We start from the raw sequence: 20,517 nt of genomic DNA, 5'->3' as shown, positions 1-20,517 counted from the left end.
GAATGCTAGAGTCCATAACCTTAACTCTTGGTATACAGTACTACTCGTTTTGTTATAAAGATGCATGCTTTGAGAGTGCTTCCATCACTTGCTTGTTCTTTCTATGGCATCTCTTGTGCATCACAGTCTTGTAACATGAAACGTCCCAAGGTATGTTTATACAATTTCTGGCAAAAACAACCGACCGTAAAGTGACCATTGAACTGCATGCAGGGGTAGACCATATCCCCTTACCCACTAAATACCCTACCATGTTCCATGACTAAATTGATGTTGTAAAAGATGAGATGTAGAGATACTAGAAGATGTGAAGTGTACTAATGAGGAATCTTACTCTTCCCTTAGGCTCCTTCCAGTCGCCTGTTCGCCATGTTACGAATAAATGAACATTTAGACATGCACTACATTAAGCGTTGTCTTGTTTGGCTTTGCAAGACTAGAAAGTTTTGGTGCAAACTTGGAGGTTGAGAAGCTTTGCCGGAGACTCCAGAGTTCGTCATATAGAACGACAAAACTACCCACGAACAGATAGGGATACAGTCTTGATTTCATAGATGCTAAACTTGTCCACTTTACCCATGTTAAACTCGTACTTTGCCTCAGTTTCCTTAGAGTCCTTGTACTGCGATTGAATGATTATTCGGGGATAATACTCCCCTCCTTCCCAAATGACTTTTCTGGATATTAGTCCGCTCACTTTATCCTCTACGAGGTAATTGCCATAAGTCACAGCACCAATTACCACCTTGTCCAGAAGCTTTGGTTGAACGCAATACTCCTTGACTGGCATATCCGGTTCAGAACCCATTCTAGAGGTTACCTGAATGGTTTCATCTGTCTTTTGGTCCAGAACGTCCAAGGTCATCAACTCTCTGGAGACCTTTTTATACTTTGGCTCCCCTATCCCTTTTGAAAACTCTTGAATGTATGACAAAAACCTGCGGCATTCCCTGTACCTGGTCATTACCCTCACGTACTTGGAGCCGTCCTCCCGAATTCTCACCAACACGTATCTACTCATTGCATTTTTGTCTCCCTCGACAATAAGCTCGCCTGAATGGGTGTGATGTGTTATGAACGACAAACCCTCATCAAAAACTGCGCCGATTACGTGACTAAAGTTGGAATTGCGTCGAACGGCATAGTTGGTTCCTCCCGGATTCTTGACCGATGGCAGCACTGTAATCCTGCCAGGATGGTGATTTGAAATGTCCAATTCCAACAATGTCCTTTGGTTAGGCATTGTAAATGCATACTTTGCAAGTAAAATTGTCAGCGAAACCACCGCCTTTCCAATGGCACAGAAACTCATACTCGCTACGCAATGAATCAAATTTCACGCTCTTTCTCTCTTGATCTCACTTTGGATCTACACCTGTCGTAAGTGCAAAAGCAAATTGAATGGGACTCTCCATGTGGTGGGAATCCCATACTGCATGCAGGAGCTTTATGCCCTCACTTGGGACGATTTTGTGGGTCTGCGGCTAGTCTAGTATTTTATCTGACTTAAATGGTATGATTCAAGTCAATGTAATGGTGGAAATGTGTATGGTAAAGGTTTCAAGGTTCACGATCTGGTTGTCTTTTGTTTCGTTATTTACACATTCCATTAGGACCTTGTGAGATTACATATGGGCGAATAATGGGCATCTGTATCTTTTGTCCATACTGGACATTAGAGGGAGCCCCTTTGATATTCCCAGAGACCTTGACAGGACAGTGAATGAATGGGAACCGTAACAATATCTCCAGGGACATACTTGTATGTAATGCTATTCATAAACTTGGCTCATTACATGTATAACAACTCTGAAAGTGTTAAACTCTCTGCTTTAGGCAGTTTACTGCATTAATGGCGAATTTACATCCACAGGATGGATGAACGAGTGGTCATTCTACTTTAGAGTAAAACAATCTTCCACACTTTAAATCGCAAGTCCAGACTATACTGCAAGATTTGTCACCAAACAACCTCAGAACACCGAGACAGTCTACTGTAGGAATGTGATGGCGTACTCAAAAATCCCAGTCCTCGTCGGATTTTCCTTGGCATGCTCCCATTTATTATTGACCATGACAAAGGTGTAAATGAGGTCATTTGTTCCCTCTAGAATCCTCAGGTAGAGGACCCTCGAGTGCGGCAAAGTTAGGATAACAACCTTGGCACACTCGGCATTTGTCCTGGTCCATATTGTCTGATACTCATCTATTACTCGCTGAATATATGTTCCTTGTTGAGGAACGATAATCTTGTAGTCAGCTCCTCCAATGCGATGCTCTTCAACGTGAAAATTTGGAGGACCAGGGTAACCGGAAATGTTCACTGTCAAGGGCAACTTCTCGCAGTAACAGGCCAATATTATCATAGCAACCTTTAACGCAAACATTTTTAGCCTCTTTTATTTGTACTAGACATGTAGAGTTCGCTGTGGCTCCGCAGGGGCTGCAGCTAGCATCAGGCCTAACTAGTCACTTTATGCCTTTAGAGGTGGTTAGTTGTGGGTATAATTTTGCATCCCAAAAGGACCAGTTTTATAGAGATATTTGCTGCATGCATATTCATACTACTGTCCAGGATTAGGTGCTGGCAGTCTTCCCATCATTAGATCGAGTATTCATCCGAGGGATTTTCCCGAACAAGAATGTGTTCATTGTTTTATAAACCAAGTTTATGGCACTCTAATGGGCCTTTTCATTCTCTATATTCTTACCTTGATACCAGTTGCAGTGCTTAGATTACGTTGTTACCAGGTGTAATGGCTCTTCTTCCTTTGAGCATGGTCAAGGCTCCCATTAGAAGGCTCTGGGACTCTTCCGGAAAATCTATTCCTACCGTCTCGACTGTGGATGTATAATAGCTCTAAGGGAGACCATTTGGTACCGAGTATAAAAGGTGTAGCATCCTACCTCCGGTCATTTTGTGGCCGTTAAGAGAGTGTATTCTTCCGGAGCCAAAAATGGCATTATTAACTGTAGGAACATCTTGCTGAGAAGCTTAACGCTGCTCTCCAGACCTGGGTAACCATTTAGTCCATCAACCCATTTCTTCCATAGGATCACCCGGTGGTAACTTTGCTCAGATAATGAATACTTCTCATAATTGTAACCATTCCTCTAATACTCTCGTGAATATACAGGATCCTATACTCTTTATAGCTGATCATGTAGTTGCCATAATTCCTCTTCTTCTTCCTGACGGATAGTTGCCTTACTACCTGGTATATCCTTCTTTCTTCTGTAGACTCCTTATAGTTGATTATGCTCCTATACTGCGTCTACTCGCAATACCATCACTAGGGATTACGAATATACTCAGCACCTGGTACTATTTGCCCATTCATCGGAAGATGCATGAGCACCATCTCCACTCTTCTCATCTCTCTATAGTCATTTAGGCTCCTGTTAGTCGCTCATTCGCTATTCCATAGCTCACATTATACTTACTACTCCGTAGTTCGCATCCCTCATTCTTCGGGACCCATGCTCCCTCCGGTTTATGCCATCGACAGGGTTGCCCCTTGTGACACTATCTGTCCCCCTCTCTGCAATTCTTCAGTTACCCATTAATTGTCCAAAAATGGCAATTCGTCCGGTGTTAGCCTTCTCTACTCTCTTGTCATTGTTCTTCCTTCTTCCGTCGGTTCATTCCAAGGACGTCATCTTGGACATTTCAGCGGAACCTCAAGAATCCATAACTCGAATCTATCACGCTGCAAGAGGGATTTCATACTACATTTACACTCCGAATCTGGGTTATTCCGTGGTTGAGGTGAGGGATGGACAAGAGACGCTCTGGAAGGTCGCCAGAGATGACCATACGCTCATGGACGTGGTAGTGCATATTATCAATGAAAAACCGGTTCTTATCCGCATATTCTCAACAGGAAGACCGTCTTTCAACTTTAAATACTTTAAAGCAAGACTTGAAGGCCCGGAATTACTTGCATGCAGAAGAAGGTCAGAGGGAGATTGTCTACCATATCGTGGCACCGGCAGGAGACTGAGCGCAGACGAGACTGGAGAATGCAGCAAACACACGACAGGATTAATCACGAGAATAGCTCATAGAGCCAGGAGGGGAAGTATAACTAAAGAGAAACAAAGTGACCACCACGAGAGGATGTCACCTCATGAAGAAGAACCAGAGTCCCATAGAGAAAAATGGACAAGCATAACAGAGGAAGAGTACTATCACGAGTATAATGAGCTGGAAGTTCCCAAAACTCTCGACCTGAAAGAGCCCCTAGACGAGGAAGTATTCAGGAAGTGCACCTGGAAACCGTTTGGAGTTAACTCGAGCATTTACACCCCTCGCGGCAAGTTTGCCATTGGAAAAATCACAGAAAGTGAAAGGGTAGTCTGGGAATCAAAGGGACATGGAGAAAAATGCACCTCATTGGCTGTTTACGGAGAGGAGAATAACCCGAGATTTTTCGTCCTCTTCCTCCAGAGAGGGAGCACAATCAGCAAACTATACCTTGAAAAGAAGGCCGAATATATCGAGATTAATGAGGATATATTTTATAAAAAAATTGCCAAGCTGGAATGGAGAATGGTAAAGGAACCCAAACAGCAATGGTGAACATACTCTCCACAACAAAACCACGAACTATGGATTCTCTATAAGAAAGTAAAGTGCATGCAGACCCGATTGATAGAAAAAGAGTAACAGAAAAACAAAACTTAAACATCAAATACGAATGCGACTGCAAAAGCACAGACGTAACTGGGGGAGCATTTGCTAAATTTCTCAAGCGCAGCTATATTTTACAAGAGTTTTAGATGGCGATTACAAATTACAAGATACCCATCATTTTCTATAAATTATAACTCTGGACTATTCATCCATCTACAATTCGGCGACTCCAAATTTCATTTTGCAGGTAGAAATGCCAATATTGTGAACCATATACAGTTTCAAGGGATATTTTAATGTGAATGACGTCTCCATTTTCCCTCATTTCAATAACGGTACAAATTTCATCATCCCATACCTTCCATAGTCCCTTATCGCCATATTTCACACCAGTGATTGAAATGTCATTCATTGGTGTTACAGCCATATATAGCGAGTCTCGGTAGAGGCGTGCCCTTGTTGTGTCTACATTTAAAAGATCAACCGTGTATGTATTGGCGTATTCCGTAGATCCCGTGCTGTCATCATCTCCTTCATCATTTTCTTCTTCAGGCTCTATTTCCTCACATCCTTCATCATTATCACCCTCCTCCTCGTCCTCCTCCATATCAACATCGTTTGGACATGCAGCACCAGCATCTTCCGTATCATGGCCAGAGGAGACATAGCCGGGGTTATCACAGCCTCCGACACTTCTAAACTCGACACTGGCATCATTCTCTTCATACTTTATATTCCTGTGGTCCACTGGTGATAGCAGAGTGTCATCGGAACCAACATCAAAATCGTTACCAAATATTTGTGCATGCAGCTTGCTTGCTTCATCATTTTCTTTATAGCTGCTATTATTTGGTTCCAGTCCGCCAGAAGCACACGGAAGTTCGTCAAGAGCAACTGGTTCCTCTCCCTTGAGCTTAAAGAGCGTATTTCCATTATAAAAGACTTCCTCTTCGTCTACTATTTCTTCCTCGGATACTTTTGGTGTGGCAAAATCCTCAGTGTAGAGCGTATCTCCTAAGGTAGATACGCCAACGGATTTTGATTTCCAGCTGCATTGCTCACCCAGTCTCCTGATTCTCGGATACCCCTCATTGAACTTTATGCGAATCCATCCATTACCTTTCTTCTTAAAGTACCTGTGCTTTGGGATGTAACTCGGGGTCCTGATTAGGAGGTAGACGGAGGCTATATTTTCCAGGAAAACGTCTGGAATCCCGCCACGTGAGCATGTTGTCATATAATCCTGTGAAGCATCTTCTTCATTTAGGTACATGCCCTTCTTGTAAAGACGAATCTTTCTCTTTTCAATTGCGATAACGATTATACAGCGTTCTTCATCATTCTTTGCACTCCACAAATCCCTTGAGCCGTGGACGACCTTGTTGCAAATGTATCCACTTTTTGGAGCAAACAAATGTGTATTGGTCTTATAGAGCTTTGTAATTGAATGTTGAAATGAATCACTGCATTCGATACTCGCGACATTTAGAGTAAACTTTATGGGATCCATTGGTCTCCTAATTGTCTCTATTGTGGATCCAAAAGTTGTTAAAAGGGATATTCTGCTAGGAATTCTGATTGATTTGATCTTCTCATCGTACTTTCTAAAGGAGTCTGTCCACTTGCCGTTTTTGCATTTATAAAAGAGGTCCACAATTCTAGTGCCCTCTCTAGCAACATTGTGCAATATCAAAGGCAAATTGTTTCCGTCCAGGTAAACTACACAGAAAATACACTTTTCATCACTTCTTTGAGCTTGCCAAATGCGCTGTGTACCTGCCATGATGTTGTATACGGATCCAATCCTTGGAAGGAAGACGATGGCAGACGCTCCGTCCACATTAGCATAAATGAACCTGCATATGGAGTCACCTGTCAGATTTAGAATGTCCAAAACGTTTGAAGCATCGGAAGATGGCGGTGCTGTGTTTGCGATAGGCGGAGAATTGTCAAACCATCCACACGAAGCATTTTGCACTTCACTGAGTAAAGTAAGAATTAGAATACATCTCTTTAAACAACTTGATAGTTTCATAATGTGTAGATGATTTCAATAATATAATTTGATTTCATTCTCCATGGGGACGGCATGCAAGTTTTTTCGTAGCCAAATAGCAATGGGTCAACTATATGAGAGCACATATATGACTAGGGTTACACATAACCGAGTATTGAGTACTCTACCATTAATTAGCTACACAATGTACATAACACCTTACACACCCAAACCATTAAATTGAAACTAGACTATAAATCATCATACCAGGTAGAGATGCTGTACATTGTACAAACTAGCGACGGTGTTCATCCAGACGTGCTAGGAAGACCTTCTCCTCAAAACTCCAGAAAAGGTCTTTAATTTGCGATAAAAGTTTATGTATATGCCCTTCCTTGGCATCTAAAAGATGAATGGCATATCTCAAGAGGGTTTCCAAATCATCGGATAGTTCATCCACACATTCATCCCTCATGTACCTTTCACGGGGCGTAAGAAGTTCCTCAATCACGTTTTGCGGTTTCATAGGGGCGCTATTTCCAGACCACAGGGGAGTATTATGATCAAGAGCGTTTGTCATGGAAAATTTGCGAGAGATTGACCCGGCCTGCATACTCGGGGTTTTCACATTTTCACTCGCTAGAGCTCCCCTGACCTTTTCTGGAGTAAAGATATTTGGTGTGTCGGAACGGACTCCATAAATCATTCTGATCCCATTAATAACACAGGAAAGACATATATCTCCAATGGTTTCCAGCGACTCACAAAATTGCATTTTTTCCTCCACAATTTCCATCAAGAGCCTCAAGATACAATGGTAATCTTTTGCAAAACATGTAGATCCCTTGGAAACTTCACAAGTCTGCAAAGTGTCCTCTACAAGTGTCCCAGAGTTTAGAAACCTACTCGCAATTTCGTCAAAGAGGCAAAAGAGAAACTTCGTGTGCCTATCAGTATTAAATTGGTCTGTATTTTCCTCTTTATAGCATTTATAACAAAAATTAAAGAGCTGGGAATATAAAACAAGGAGCGCAATGTCTGCACTGGCTGACTTGTACTCCTTCTTTAGCAACTTTTCAAATTGAGAAAAGTAATACCCATTCAATGCATTTTCAACTCCAGATGTCCCAAGTACCCATTCTTTACACGCTCTTTGTTCTCTAGAAACAATGATTCCCAAGAGCCTGTGACATGTTTCATACTCTTGGAGCTTCACCAATTCCATCAGAATGCTCAGGAACGGGTGAGACGACAGAGTTTGCATTTTCTACTTGTTACTCTGACAAACTTTCTATTCACTCAACCTTTTAGAAATAATCCTACATAAACCTTTGTATACGGGCAGAGTATCCTCCTTTTTGTGGCTCGCAAATATGGACTGATCGCTGGGAAGAATTGCAATTCTAGACCCTTTTATGTGTTTAAAATTTTCAAAAATATTGCAACTTGCAAGAGAGTCTCTTCTTCCAGGTCCATCTGTCTGATAACTTGAAAAGTCTTCGGTGGCTACTGCCACAAGAGAAGATGGTATTAGAGAGTTTACAATTTCGTAGATTTCCGGGCAGGATTTATTTCCAGGTCTACTGCACATGGGTTCCTTGCCTATAATAGTAGAATCCGCACTAATTTTACTTGCTCCCAAGTTACACAAGAGACATGGATTAGTCAAAAGATGCGACACGGTTCCGGAGTACTGGAGCTTATCCTGTGCTTTAAGAAGCTTTGAAAGTTTAATGGCAAGGTCCAGATTATAGAGTATTTGAAAGAGCAAACTTCCATCAGTGAGTCTTTCATGCGCTATTGGAACCCCAATTAGAACCAATATTCGGCCTAGAATTGGAAATTTGGAGTATAAAGTGTTTATAATTCCCTGTATCCGCCTGCAAGTTAATTGCACATCTCCATCGTGTGTTATTCCCTCCAGACACCTTGATTCTCCTCCATAATGAAATGATAAACCTATGAACTTTGTACCATAATCTATACTGAGCACAGGCCAATCTTGCAGATTCTTAAAGTCACTTATAGCAACTGCGCCGGGGAGTCTAAATTTGAATGCTTTAAAACTTCCGTCGCTCCTCTTCCAATTTACATGCACACTTTTAACGAGTGACTGGTTTAGCACAACGTCAGAGTCCAGAGTGAATCTCTTTATCTGAAAGGAAGAGACTTGAAGGATGGCGCATAAGAGGGTAAAAAGGATCATGTAATGAGTTTTACTTTCAATATCTTGTTCTAATGTGTACTGCCTGTCTCTATTTCTAGACTGGTTTGCCCGTGCCAAGATGCAACCCCTCAGTAGAGCGTTTTGCTATCAACTTCCTTGTTCCACAGACGACTAGATTGCTTCAGGTATTCACTGCGTACTCTAGATTCCCTAGGTCCCTCTAGTCTCTACACTCATATATCCTTCTATGGTCTCTATAGTCGACCGGTCTATTCACTATGCTGAGAATGGTGAATTCCTAGGCTCATTTCAGTTACCTTTACAGCTCCTATACTAAAGTATACTCGCTATACTTCCTACGGTCGTCTAATACACCTTCCGTTGGTCGCTTAAGCTCCTCCTAGCTCCGCTCATATAGTCGCCCATTCGCTAGTCGACTCGTTTAGCCCTCAGCTGAGGAGGTACAAACTTTAGTGCCGCAGAGTACTCTGCTGGTAGGCCTAAATGGAGGTGTCTATGTGCAAATGAGGAAATGTGCATGGAATCTCGAGAATTTGGCAGAGCGACCGCCATTCTCCACACCTGGCACATATGGCGGCACACTTGAGCCCTAATACACCATCCATACCAAACATCCATGCGTTGAGGACGGAAACAACTCGCTAAGGTGAAAAGTAAAGGAAAAAACGAACCTTTGGTCGGTTTTGGCGTAGGACCGGTCTCGCTTTCGGTTTTTATACTCTTTGTTTGCTTTACTTTGTCCTCTGTGCGATCAATTCCTCTCTTTGTGCCCATAATTTGGACTTGCGCCCCTTGGGCGTGTGGAGCCGCGCACACCTACGGCCTCTCCCGCCAAAAAGTTTTAATCGCCGAAAAATCGTGAACATGAACAAGTGAACACATTAGGTGAGTTTATGCGTAGCATACGAGTGAATGTGAGCTATGAATGGAGCATAGCGAAATGTCCCGAAGAATGAGGGACTATGCGACTAACAGGAGCTCAAAGAAGAGAAGGATTAAGGTCATTACTGGAGTGAAACGGAAGGATGAATGACCTACCGACGTCAAAGACTAGGTAGTATATCACTATGGAATGAACAAAGTGAATAGAATAGTGATGTGAATTCATCCTAAGATGAATGAGTTACCATTATGAGATTCTCTCATCGACTTCTATAATGCAACAACAGCAAGATGAGAGCCTATGTATTCACACTGCTCAGTATGTGAGAGTAATGGTGACTACATGAGCAAAGCGTCTATAGAAGGATAGAATGCCTTCCATACTGCCAGATGGTGAGCTACTTGTGAGGGAGGATGAATGCATGGTTGTCTAGGGAGTAGTTAAGGTACTGGTATGCTCCCTTTGGTCGCATTGAGACTACTCATGGATCTCAGAGCTTTGAAGAATGGTGAGTGTGGATGAGACTACACTTCTAAGAAGCTGTAATTTCCATGTCTAAGGACTTGCTCTGATAACTCTAGTAACTATGGCTAGTGAAGAAGTAAGTATCGAACTTAAAAACAAGCCACCTAATGGAGATAAAGATACTATTACGTATCAAGGAAGTACTACTACCGGAACCGGTAATGTTAAAATTACCGTCGAAAGAACCACTCACCCTCTTGGATCTGACTTCCTCAAGTATGAGCATACTCTACAGACTAAAGGAGAGTTTATATTAAAGGAAATCCAGGATAATGGTGGCAAAATCGATGTTATTGGACTTAAAGATGTTCCTAGGGTAACCTCGGTTTCTGCCTATTACTGGAGGCATGAGTTGAATAAAGCTCTCCTGGTACAAGTCACTACTAAGGTAACCAAGCACTATGCCAATATATAGAATGATGGCGGTAGTAATGAATGGATTGTACTAGGTGGACATAACCATTCTAAACCTCCACTCATCGGCGGTGACATTGAAAGAACACTAGATGATTTAGTCTGTTCTAACTATGATGCAGTTACCTTGGATCTTGGCAAAAGTGTATCCTTTAGTGGTGATAAGCCATATTGTTGTCGTTGCGTTTACCATGGTGATAATGACGATCAGCGGAAGATTTTTGTTACTCTTAGGAAAGTTTTCTGTAAACAACATACACAAAATTCCATTCAATATTGTAAACATACCATTAAAAATCCTCAGAATAGAGTTGCCAGGATAAGGTACTATATTGGTGATACTGATACTAATACTCATAGTAATAGAAGACGTATAAAGTATATTGGGTTAGACCTTCCCATGGATGGTGTCAAAGCAGTTTACGCTTCATATTGTGACGGAAACCCTGTACTTATATACGTTGACGGTGGAGATAAAGCCGAAGGCTGGTACAAGAAAGGTGGTGATAGTAGTACTGGAGATGAAAATTGGACAAAAGTAGATCTCCCTGGTATAACACCTACTAACTTTAATAGCCTTACCTGTGAACACTGGAAAGTACTTGTAAAGGTACTAAAGAGTACAGGTGGATGTAAAAGCTTGCAAGAATGTCCTAAAGGGACTGTTAAACAACTGCAAGAACAATCACAACAACTAGCACGTGCTGATGAAGAAAAAGAATCCGGGGATGAAGTTGAGGAAGAAGAGAAAAAGAAAAAGAAGGGTGATGAAGAACTAGGTGCTAAAGGATCTCAAGAATCTGCTGGTTCTGATGGACCTAGGGGACCTACTGTTCCTGGTGAAGAGGATGATACTGGATCTGTTGGAGAAGGTACTACTTCTCCTGGATCTCCTCCCTCTGGACTACGCTATTCTCAGTATGCTCCTCAAGACTATGGGATAGATAAACAATTACATTACATAAAAACATTCCCTCCACAAATACATTCAGATACATACAACTGAAATGGAAGACCTCCCATCAAATGAGCGTGAATGGTATTCTTTTGAGAGGCAGGTTAGCCGTTGGCTCTCTGAGAATGTACACGTGCTCACGCCCGAAGAGAGACAGCCATTTACAAAAGCATCGATAAATTCGATTGGTATTGGCTCAGGAATGACTATTTTAACAAATTTAACGCTAAATAGGTTTGGAATATTTAGCAATAGGTTTAGGAGGGCAATCGTCTCCTCTATAGGTGGTATTTACGTTACCACAAAGTATATAGCAAGCAAGAGAAGGGAGATTTATACCGATGTAAGAATGTGTGCATCTATGTACAGCTCATATAATACACCTGATAATGCACTATTCAGCTCCTCAAGAGTCCTGGTACCACGGGTCAAGCTTGTAGAAAGATTTTGGCTGCCACGAGGGCGGATCCTACTGCACATACGGGATACCCTCAGGAAACACATGCTCCAGTAGATTATTCAAATTTTGGAGGACCTCAAGAGTCACAGGAATTTGTCACAGATAATGTAAACGTTCCAAAAGAAACTGGAGGCTTCTTCCAGGTACGTCCCTTTTATAGGAAATTCCCTCTCCATTCTTCAATTACATGACCTCTTAGGAACAGGGACAAAGAACCGAAGTTGCAGAAAAGAAGGATTTTAAAACATGGGAAGAGATTAGAAGAGAAAACCTCAAGAGAGACGGATACACACAGTCTTCCGAGAGTTAAGTTGTTGTACACTATGCATGAGGTCGGGCTTTTATGGTTTAAATCCAGGAGTGTTTGTGAATTTACCACTTTAAGGGAGTTCTGGGTGTTGGAGATTATAGTTCCGAAGAGTGGAAGAGAGAAATGGAGCAAAGTTGAGACTAAAGACTCAAAAAACTTGCATGGAGGTAAACGAGTGGCTTGCAAAGGGTAGAAAATACGATTAGTTTTTATCTGCATGGTAGAGATAATGGATTCCATTCATCCTTCCTTCCATGGTAGTAACCCATTTATCTGCATTGTGAATACAAAGTACAAATTTAGCAAAGACAATTTTAAAGCGTAGCAAGCATTCATTAAAACTACAAGGTGCTCCGCATGTGAGAGACTAGTGCGCATACAAACTGTTGATCTTTTCTTCAATGTCATTGTCCCTTAAAACTCCCCAAGTATCTCCAATCTTTTCATGATACTTGAGCTCTAGCGCCTGATCAGTTTGTATAAGCAAAATCAGGATTGTGAGATGGTCTCTTTTGTAATAGGATTCTGAGCTGAGGCATCTCTGATTCTCTCTTGCTTCCCAGATAGGACCATCAGAATCTACTACTCTAACAATTCTATTCGCTGGCAAAGGCTCCCTTTTGATTGTGACGACACCGTCAATGACATGCATTCTTGTCCTGGCGGTATCCTCATCAGCTTTGTCAATATTGAGTTCAGCTTCAAAAGACTTTAGGTTTTCGGGGGAGTCTTTAAAGTCCTTCAGGTACTCGGCAAGGTCATCAAATGTAATTTCCTTCCACTTTGGATTGACGACATTTCCTTCATAGGTGGAAAACAAGTAGTAGTGGTCCCTCTTTTCTTGACCATCGTCCACAGTTACTCTGGATAAGGAGACGTTTTCATCAGTGTAAATTGTGGCGGAGGAGCAAAATTCTTCACCCATGGAACTCCAGATGCTTGTGTAGTTGTAATGGACTCCCCTGATCTTGAATTGCTTAAATGGGAATATGGAGATGGTTCTATATCCGTCCGAGACATAGTCTAGGACATTTCCCAAATCTTCTGGCACTCTTTCCATGTCAATTTCAATGTTCTTCTCCCCTCTGGTTAAAATATGTGCAAGTTTGTCGGAATATTTCTTGTACTCTATCATTCTCCATGTACCCTCTTTGAACTCTAGACAGTGCGGAGTTGTTATCCCTTCCCTCTTGGCATTTACCTTGAGGAGAATTAGATGATGCGTGGAGAATGTGCATGCGTTTTGGAAGCTATCCCTTACGCTTGCACTCCACAAGACTGTTTCACCGTCTATTATTTTTTTGATGGAGTCGTCCTCTGGGAAGAATCCTCTGTACATTGTCACATTTATTGGTGCCTCTGCAACCCAAAAGTTTGAACCGTGAGCCTTTCTAATGTCCAGAGTTGTATTGTGATGTTGCCTTGTACCTTTTCCCTGGAGCAAATTTCTAACTGTTGTAGATAGGTGGTTTTCAAGTCTCCTGGTGAGATCTTCCGATTCTTCGTCGTCTGAGTCTTCATCCTCCTCTACCTCAGCTCCTTCAGATTTTTGTCCCTGCTCTACAGTTTCCTCTAAATGTCCATATTCTCTGGGGGTCTGGTGGTACCCTGTGACAATTACATCATTGAGATCAAAGAGGACCGGATTTGGTCGGTCTGGAGAGCCCATACAAATCGGTAATGTCCTGAGTTCTTCCAGTCTTGCCTCCAATTTGTTCTCGGAGATGCTCTTCCACGTTCTACCGACTTTTTCAAAGCACACGAGACGAGACCCATGACTGCCTCTGACGTATATGCTGAGAAGTTCCACACTCTCCTTGTAGTACAAGTTAACGGCTGTGCATTTTTCATCTTGACCAGCCTCCCAGATTGTCACTCTGCCCTCCGTTAGCTCACCAAAGGACTTGCCATTGTTCAAAAAGAAGGACTTGTACGGGATCCCCTGAACAACTCCATCGTCTGTTTGAACTCCGCCCCTGTTGGGCTGTGACCGAAGAGAGTTGAACCTCGAGAGGTCAAGGGTCAGGGTGGAATCCCCAAAGGGGAGTATGCAGTGCGATATTCCGAGAATGTATAGCCAGGAAAAGAGCAATATGACCCTCATTTTTGCTCCCGGTAGGTACAGAGTGCTGAATGTTGCAAAATCCCAAAATGTGCATGCAGCTCTAATTCAGCGTATATGAGAGAAAGCCACTAGAATTCTTCAGAATAGAGATGTAAACACTTTTAGGCTGTGAAAAATAGCTAGAGATGTCCAAAAGGTGACCCTGTAGAGAAGCAGTCGCTGTGACCAGAGCCTCGCAAATGCGCTCATGAAGTGGACCTTAAACTCGTCAAAAGGCCCTTATCTACCCCTCAACCTTGATATCAAGAGTTTATGGCGAGAGAATAGATCTAAAGTCCATACGAATCTGCCGAAAAGGGACTTGCTGGCCGTCCGTAAAAGTTGGTGAACAGAGCGAGTCAAAAAGGAGCTCTAGCCTACGAAAATAGAGCCAAATAACAAAATAAGGAAAACCAAAGAGATTTGAACCAGAAGCCAGCGACAGCACCGGCAGTACCTGCGGATTCCTTGGCAAAATCGACTCTGGTTAATTTACACCTAAAGAAGCTGCCTTTTCAAGCACAAACGAAAATGAAGCTCATGTAATACAATTAAAGGCCAAATAGACGCAAGTACCGAGGCACAAAGTGCAGAAACGCCAGGGCCGGAGAGCACCGCAAGTGCCACTCGGGTGTTGCGTCTGTACGCGGCTCCAAAACTCCAACTGTCATCCTGCCTCGTACACAAAAGGATTTTAGGCCAATGTGTACCCATAAGTCGCGAATATCCCTGCAACTATCCGACTAGAAGGAGGATTTGGGTCAATTTTGGCCTGTCGATATTCTAGCGATATTTAGAGTATGGAAATCTATAAAAGGCATTTATGGGCCTAAAAGTTTGGAAGGATGCCATTACTACCTCCATTAGCCGATGGGAATGAGGGGTACCTAGAATGATGGGCAAGATGAAAGAGGGAGAGGTACCTAGATAGCCCACTAGGAGTACTAATAAAGTAGGGGTACCTAGAACATTAGTGGAAAGTGGAAGGGTACCTGGAAGGTAAGTGGGATGAGGGAGGCGTAACTCTACATTTAGTGATTTTGAGAGTCCCCCTTTGCTTTCCATACCATCTCCACTTTTCCAAAAACACAAGTCACACTGCATGCACGGGAAAAGTGTGGAATTTCTGGTGTAAAGAATGTGACGTTTTTGCTCCTGTGACTGAGCTATACACCCATGTATGGAGATCAAGAATTACTCGGGTTTTATAAACTTGTTCTTTACTTCCAGGATTAAGCTCTTGTCTGGGTTCTTGACCATCATGAGCCCTTCCCACGCAAAAAATCCAACGACCATTGTGGCCACAAGGGAGGCCATTGTAGTGGTAATGCGACTGTAGGATGTCGACGCCGTCTGAGGAGTTGTTGAAGATCCCTGTATGATGCTGAGGATGGCAAAGGAGTCAAAGTAGGCAATGGGCTCATTCCCCTTTTCCACCTGGACCCAAGTAGAGCCACGTTTGGATTTCCTCCTGTACCACAGATTTTTAGGTTTCGTCATGTTTATCAGGACGCATTTATTGCCGCGATTTCTTGCGTAAAAGAGGTATACCCGAGAGGTCCCAAGCGGGACAAAAATCCCGTTTTGGTCTACGCCATTGTCCTCAACTTTGGAAACTAGGCCCTTTGAAGTATCGTGATACGAGTAGATGACTCCGTCGCATTTTTCAGATGTTATGGTGATTTCTTCCTCTTTACAACTGGAGCATTTGTAGCTTTTTGGTGCATCTTTCCGATTAAATGTGTGACCCTTTGATAAATCGATCTTGTGGGTTCCATTCCTCTTGCAGTTTTCACTGTCAAGAATCTTGACCATTTCAGAGGGAGATAGAGAAATGCGGGTCCACGATTGGCCGTCGTCGGATCGAAAGTAGCTATTCCCTAGCTGGACTAGGAGAGGCTTTTCGTATCTTTTGTCTTCCCTCCAGAGGTATACAGTGGCCTCGGAGTATTTGTTCGATTCAAATCCATAGGTTTGCTCTTGCTTATTCTTTACCGAAAAGATCTTTACGCCCTTTTCTGGAACATGCACGCATTTCCGGTAGCCAGCGAGGCCTGGAGGATCCACGTACTCTGTGACATTTACTGGAGCTCCTCCTTCAGTATACGAATAAGTGGTCTCTTCTATGAGTTTTCTCGGGTTATGGCCAATATTTATGACGGCATAGCTCATATTTCGTCCGCACGGTTCCTCTACAACGTTTACAAGGCTGATTTGGTAGAATGAAAATTTTTGGCATTTTGGGCAATTCAAGTTTATTTGTCTAGTCCAAGCCCCAGCTTGTCAAATATGTTGTGTCTTTTGTAGGATATTTGCCAAGGATCATGCAGAGAGCGGAGGAATCTGCTCTCTCGCACTTTGACTTTATGTTCCAGGGTGCTGCTATAATGCAAGGTACGTGCATGCACAGTTTCCCGGGGAGATACTCATGAATTAGGCACATTGGCGGATATATATACTATTTAGGTACACTGAAGAGTCGAAATCTTTTGGTGAAAATATCGATTGTTAGATATTTCTTATTTTAGAGATATATTCTCTAAAATACACCATCTTAGGCTCCCTAACTTGAGTAAAAATTGGAAATTGGTTCCGGTCGGAATAAGGGGAATTGTCATTACCACAGCAATTCAGAGCAAATAAGCCGTACACATATAGACAAACGATTAAGCATATGTGGAACATTGTATTCTGACTCCAAAGAAGGACTCAGGACACGTAAACGACCAGAGGGTCGGGGAGTAACCATTAAAATCCTAAATAGATGTACAGAGCCCCAAAGAAAGGTCTCCTTTAGGCTCGTTGTTAAGCCGAGGGAACCTCCAGAGGAAGTCATCACACCTGAATAAAACAATAGGGGACGACAACGTCGGAATGCAAACTGCAGCGAGTGAAATCTCAACTTCACGAGCTGAAACGATAAAAGGTGTCACAAATCCAACATTAATATCAACAAGTGATGTAGCTGACAACAGGTCTACGTTATCCCTCGTTGAAGGGCAATGCCTACCTGAATCTAATCAAAAAATCTTTTCTAAATGGGTACGAGCTTGCGATCATACAGAGAGTAAACAGGGAAACATATTGCCTCTTAAAAAGCAACAAAAACATGATGATAATGGAAGAATAGGACCCAAACTACTCGTTAAACAAACTGGTACAACCTACCGTGCATCATTCCAAACTGACGACAAAGAGTTCAACAATGACATACTTGGCACTAGAAGACTTTATTATAATCTAGCTGACGTAAGGTTAGCGTTAACCCTGGACGAATTGCAATGTGGACCTGAATTTAATCGAAAAAACTTCTTCTTATATAAACAGGTGGCGACTTGTAAAACTACCCAGTGTAGACGGGGGATAAACATAACTTTTAAAAAGCAAGGCGGTAATAAAACTATGGCGCTTATAGTAATCGTTGAAGAACCAGTAAGTCTCTCTAGGAGATTTACTGGAATCCTCAGTAAGAGGATAAACTCAAATGGTCAAGAAATCAAGGTCAGGTCGAAATACAATCGAAAAATCTTATTTATAAAGGCCTGTTCTGATTATTCCCCAAACCTACAGGAAACTGTAGTGTCTACAAGGGTGTAGGAACTAATCACGCACATATAACAATCCGGTACGTACGGGGTAGGTAATTTGTTGTACACTGAATAGTCTCGGATTTGCGCCTAAAATTCGTGCCAAGGGGAAGCGTCGACGTGGATCCACAGCAAGGGGACAAACCTCGTGCATCAGCATTTAAAGTAGTAAAATAGTGGAATAGCCCAAGATGAAATGATGAAATGGCGATTATGGATCCAGAGGATTCACAAATGTATACGTGCGCTCACATAAAGTCCATGGCACGAATCCCTATTCTGACAATTTGTACGGCTCAGTCTCATCTTTCACTAATTTCAGGACGATTTTCATCCCCTTTTCATGCTACAAGACGAGTAAGCTTCGCTGTAAAGACAAAACGCCCATTATACAAACAGTAGCCACATAAACTGTTCCTACATCGCCCAGATTGTATGGCAGGTTGATCCCCTAGGCGCTCACCTTTCCCACTTTTGAGCACACAGCGCGTTGTTAAGAGGGATACCCGCTTATCAATCCAAGATTCTGCTGCCTACCTAGCCACTAGGGACATATAACGATCTGCATGCAGTAGCTACACCCCATGGCTAGCAACTGGTAAAGTCAATCAAAAGTAGCAAAATGAGGTTCAAGACACTTATGCTCGTCTTTTTAACTCAAAAGTTCTGTCATTGTGGCTGGCCTAAATGCTGTGTCGGAGCTTCAGAGGATAAATCCACGGAGAAATATGAGATCGCCGCTGTGGTTGGAGGGGGAAATTGCCAGAGCATGTATTCAGACTCTTTTGATACGTTTGAATCAGATTCAACTGTTGTTTCCCCCGGTCCTTCTGGAGAGGAGCATCCAAGTATGGTCGTTCTGGATCTCTGTTCTGAGAACATGGCTTACTTTGATGTTGTCTCCAACGATGACTATGGACTAATAAATGTATCATACTTCCCTAAATCTGGGCACTGCATTAGGGAAGTTTTGGATTCAGATGGTGTTATTTGGACCGTAAAGGAAGGAGGAAAATGTCTTGGTGTTCACACATATTCTAAGGATTCCAAAACGATGCTAACTCTTTTAGTCGGAATGGGAGGTATCAACCGCAATTCAAACTATAGAAAAGTGAATGGAAAGTGGGTAAAAGTCGAAGATAGCATGAGTTTTAAAATGATGATCCAAGACTTGAAGGGGCTTTCAAACGGTCCAATCAGAGGTCCCAGAAAACGATTAACCAGTAAAACATTTGTTCCCTACTCCTCAGAGTAATGTTTATTCTAAAAGATTCATTTTACATCTCGGGACATTGCTCCTGCCAAACTTTTGCATTCCACAAAGACTAGAATGCTTTGTTTAAAAGGATGCCAAATGGAATTTTCGGTCACTGTGGTGCCATTTCCAGATGTTGGTGAAACTTGGATGCATTGCCATTTATATTTGCGTTTTACCTTTTAAGAATTTGTCACGTTTCCAAGTCAAAGTCCCACTTGCTTGTCAAGTTTCTAGGACGTTTCAGTGAAGAAACTAGCGTGGCAAATTTACCAACACAATTAATACCCAGTATGCATATCTCGTAAGATAATGTATTAATATTTAAATTACCCTCTTTACATACTCTATAACGTCTTCAACGTTCCCCTTCTTGATTGAAGAACGCACGATATCAACAGGGCATTTGAGTGAGTGGAATCCAAAACCTTCCATATCTAGACTCATCAAATAAGTGTCATCGCCACCGTGGTTCTGCAGATGCATTTCACTTCTTCTTCCCTCTACAATTCTCTCAATTTCCAGTTCCATAATTGATTGAATATCTTCGGCGCTTCTGCTACTGTGAACGTCTGTCTTGTTACATACAATGCAGACTGAAGCGGGTTTCATGCTACAAATGTCAAGTAGCATATCAGAAGCTATTTTTATGCTCTTTTTATCGGAAGAATCTAAAACAAGTAATACGCACTTTGCCTGTTTGACATGTTGCTTGAAAGAGTGTGGAATTGCACCTGGAGCATCCACAAATTTTACACCTTTACCAGAAATATTAACTTCACATTCATTTGTACACTGAGATACAGCCGTTTGTATTAATTTTTTATGTCTCAAAAAGAAGAGGAGCGATGTTTTCCCAGAATCCGATGGGCCAACGATTGCAACAGATGGTAAAGTTGGTTTTTTCAAACGTCGGAATACTGTCAATGAGTATAATAGAAATGTATAAAGTACCTAAAAAGGGAAGAATAAATAGCGCGATTAGAGCAAGCAAATCTACCAATCTGAATGGGTAGACTCCGCTACTCGACAAACTTCCAATCTCCATCCTTTACGATTGTAGCCTCCTTATCACAAAGTGTAAACTTTACAGTAATGTCAGTGGCTTCGAATTCAACTAGCGGATTTTCACGGGTTCCCCAAACGGATTTCCAAAGCTTATCCTTTAAATCAGTATTGAACGAAACACGACCAGTCATATAAA

At 42.2% G+C, this 20,517-nt stretch overlaps 13 protein-coding genes across 13 annotated transcripts, besides 1 other annotated feature; 5 read left to right on the top strand and 8 right to left on the bottom strand.

Moving 5' to 3' along the window:
- Positions 1-514: 514 nt before the first annotated feature.
- BEWA_035670 (signal peptide containing protein) lies at positions 515-1,312 on the bottom strand (the record flags this gene model as incomplete). The annotated part of the gene is made up of 2 exons (XM_004832926.1): positions 515-1,053; positions 1,087-1,312. 2 exons carry the CDS (start codon positions 1,310-1,312, stop codon positions 515-517), a joined length of 765 nt encoding a protein of 254 aa, XP_004832983.1.
- A 679-nt stretch (positions 1,313-1,991) lies between these two features.
- Positions 1,992-2,387, bottom strand: BEWA_035660 (hypothetical protein; the record flags this gene model as incomplete). Its single annotated transcript, XM_004832925.1, has 1 exon — positions 1,992-2,387. The coding sequence occupies one exon, from the start codon at positions 2,385-2,387 to the stop codon at positions 1,992-1,994; it is 396 nt and encodes a 131-aa protein (XP_004832982.1).
- Positions 2,388-3,577: 1,190 nt separating this feature from the next.
- Positions 3,578-4,582, top strand: BEWA_035650 (signal peptide containing protein; the record flags this gene model as incomplete). The annotated part of the gene is made up of 1 exon (XM_004832924.1): positions 3,578-4,582. The coding sequence occupies one exon, from the start codon at positions 3,578-3,580 to the stop codon at positions 4,580-4,582; it is 1,005 nt and encodes a 334-aa protein (XP_004832981.1).
- Positions 4,583-4,696: 114 nt separating this feature from the next.
- BEWA_035640 (hypothetical protein) lies at positions 4,697-6,671 on the bottom strand (the record flags this gene model as incomplete). The annotated part of the gene is made up of 1 exon (XM_004832923.1): positions 4,697-6,671. One exon carries the CDS (start codon positions 6,669-6,671, stop codon positions 4,842-4,844), a length of 1,830 nt encoding a protein of 609 aa, XP_004832980.1. The 3' UTR covers positions 4,697-4,841.
- Positions 6,672-6,927: 256 nt separating this feature from the next.
- On the bottom strand, positions 6,928-7,896 carry BEWA_035630 (hypothetical protein; the record flags this gene model as incomplete). The annotated part of the gene is made up of 1 exon (XM_004832922.1): positions 6,928-7,896. The coding sequence occupies one exon, from the start codon at positions 7,894-7,896 to the stop codon at positions 6,928-6,930; it is 969 nt and encodes a 322-aa protein (XP_004832979.1).
- Positions 7,897-7,923: 27 nt separating this feature from the next.
- On the bottom strand, positions 7,924-8,838 carry BEWA_035620 (signal peptide containing protein; the record flags this gene model as incomplete). Its single annotated transcript, XM_004832921.1, has 1 exon — positions 7,924-8,838. One exon carries the CDS (start codon positions 8,836-8,838, stop codon positions 7,924-7,926), a length of 915 nt encoding a protein of 304 aa, XP_004832978.1.
- A 1,451-nt stretch (positions 8,839-10,289) lies between these two features.
- Positions 10,290-11,648, top strand: BEWA_035610 (hypothetical protein; the record flags this gene model as incomplete). Its single annotated transcript, XM_004832920.1, has 2 exons — positions 10,290-10,544; positions 10,644-11,648. The coding sequence occupies 2 exons, from the start codon at positions 10,290-10,292 to the stop codon at positions 11,646-11,648; spliced, it is 1,260 nt and encodes a 419-aa protein (XP_004832977.1).
- Positions 11,349-11,417: a sequence feature (CT-rich).
- A 1-nt stretch (position 11,649) lies between the features above and the next one.
- BEWA_035600 (conserved hypothetical protein) lies at positions 11,650-12,367 on the top strand (the record flags this gene model as incomplete). Its single annotated transcript, XM_004832919.1, has 3 exons — positions 11,650-11,940; positions 12,000-12,200; positions 12,257-12,367. The coding sequence occupies 3 exons, from the start codon at positions 11,650-11,652 to the stop codon at positions 12,365-12,367; spliced, it is 603 nt and encodes a 200-aa protein (XP_004832976.1).
- A 367-nt stretch (positions 12,368-12,734) lies between these two features.
- BEWA_035590 (hypothetical protein) lies at positions 12,735-14,471 on the bottom strand (the record flags this gene model as incomplete). The annotated part of the gene is made up of 1 exon (XM_004832918.1): positions 12,735-14,471. The coding sequence occupies one exon, from the start codon at positions 14,469-14,471 to the stop codon at positions 12,735-12,737; it is 1,737 nt and encodes a 578-aa protein (XP_004832975.1).
- A 1,194-nt stretch (positions 14,472-15,665) lies between these two features.
- Positions 15,666-16,643, bottom strand: BEWA_035580 (hypothetical protein; the record flags this gene model as incomplete). The annotated part of the gene is made up of 1 exon (XM_004832917.1): positions 15,666-16,643. The coding sequence occupies one exon, from the start codon at positions 16,641-16,643 to the stop codon at positions 15,666-15,668; it is 978 nt and encodes a 325-aa protein (XP_004832974.1).
- A 702-nt stretch (positions 16,644-17,345) lies between these two features.
- Positions 17,346-17,838, top strand: BEWA_035570 (hypothetical protein; the record flags this gene model as incomplete). The annotated part of the gene is made up of 2 exons (XM_004832916.1): positions 17,346-17,725; positions 17,799-17,838. 2 exons carry the CDS (start codon positions 17,346-17,348, stop codon positions 17,836-17,838), a joined length of 420 nt encoding a protein of 139 aa, XP_004832973.1.
- An 842-nt stretch (positions 17,839-18,680) lies between these two features.
- On the top strand, positions 18,681-19,313 carry BEWA_035560 (signal peptide containing protein; the record flags this gene model as incomplete). Its single annotated transcript, XM_004832915.1, has 1 exon — positions 18,681-19,313. One exon carries the CDS (start codon positions 18,681-18,683, stop codon positions 19,311-19,313), a length of 633 nt encoding a protein of 210 aa, XP_004832972.1.
- Positions 19,314-19,637: 324 nt separating this feature from the next.
- BEWA_035550 (hypothetical protein) lies at positions 19,638-20,361 on the bottom strand (the record flags this gene model as incomplete). The annotated part of the gene is made up of 2 exons (XM_004832914.1): positions 19,638-20,233; positions 20,268-20,361. 2 exons carry the CDS (start codon positions 20,359-20,361, stop codon positions 19,638-19,640), a joined length of 690 nt encoding a protein of 229 aa, XP_004832971.1.
- Between the last annotated feature and the right edge of the window lie 156 nt (positions 20,362-20,517).

This window comes from Theileria equi (assembly GCF_000342415.1).
Source record: "Theileria equi strain WA chromosome 2 map unlocalized gcontig_1105316255037, whole genome shotgun sequence".
NCBI classification, from domain to species: Eukaryota; Apicomplexa; class Aconoidasida; order Piroplasmida; family Theileriidae; genus Theileria; species Theileria equi.
Note: the sequence above shows the minus strand (reverse complement) of the source record. Positions and strands in the feature narration are given on the sequence as shown.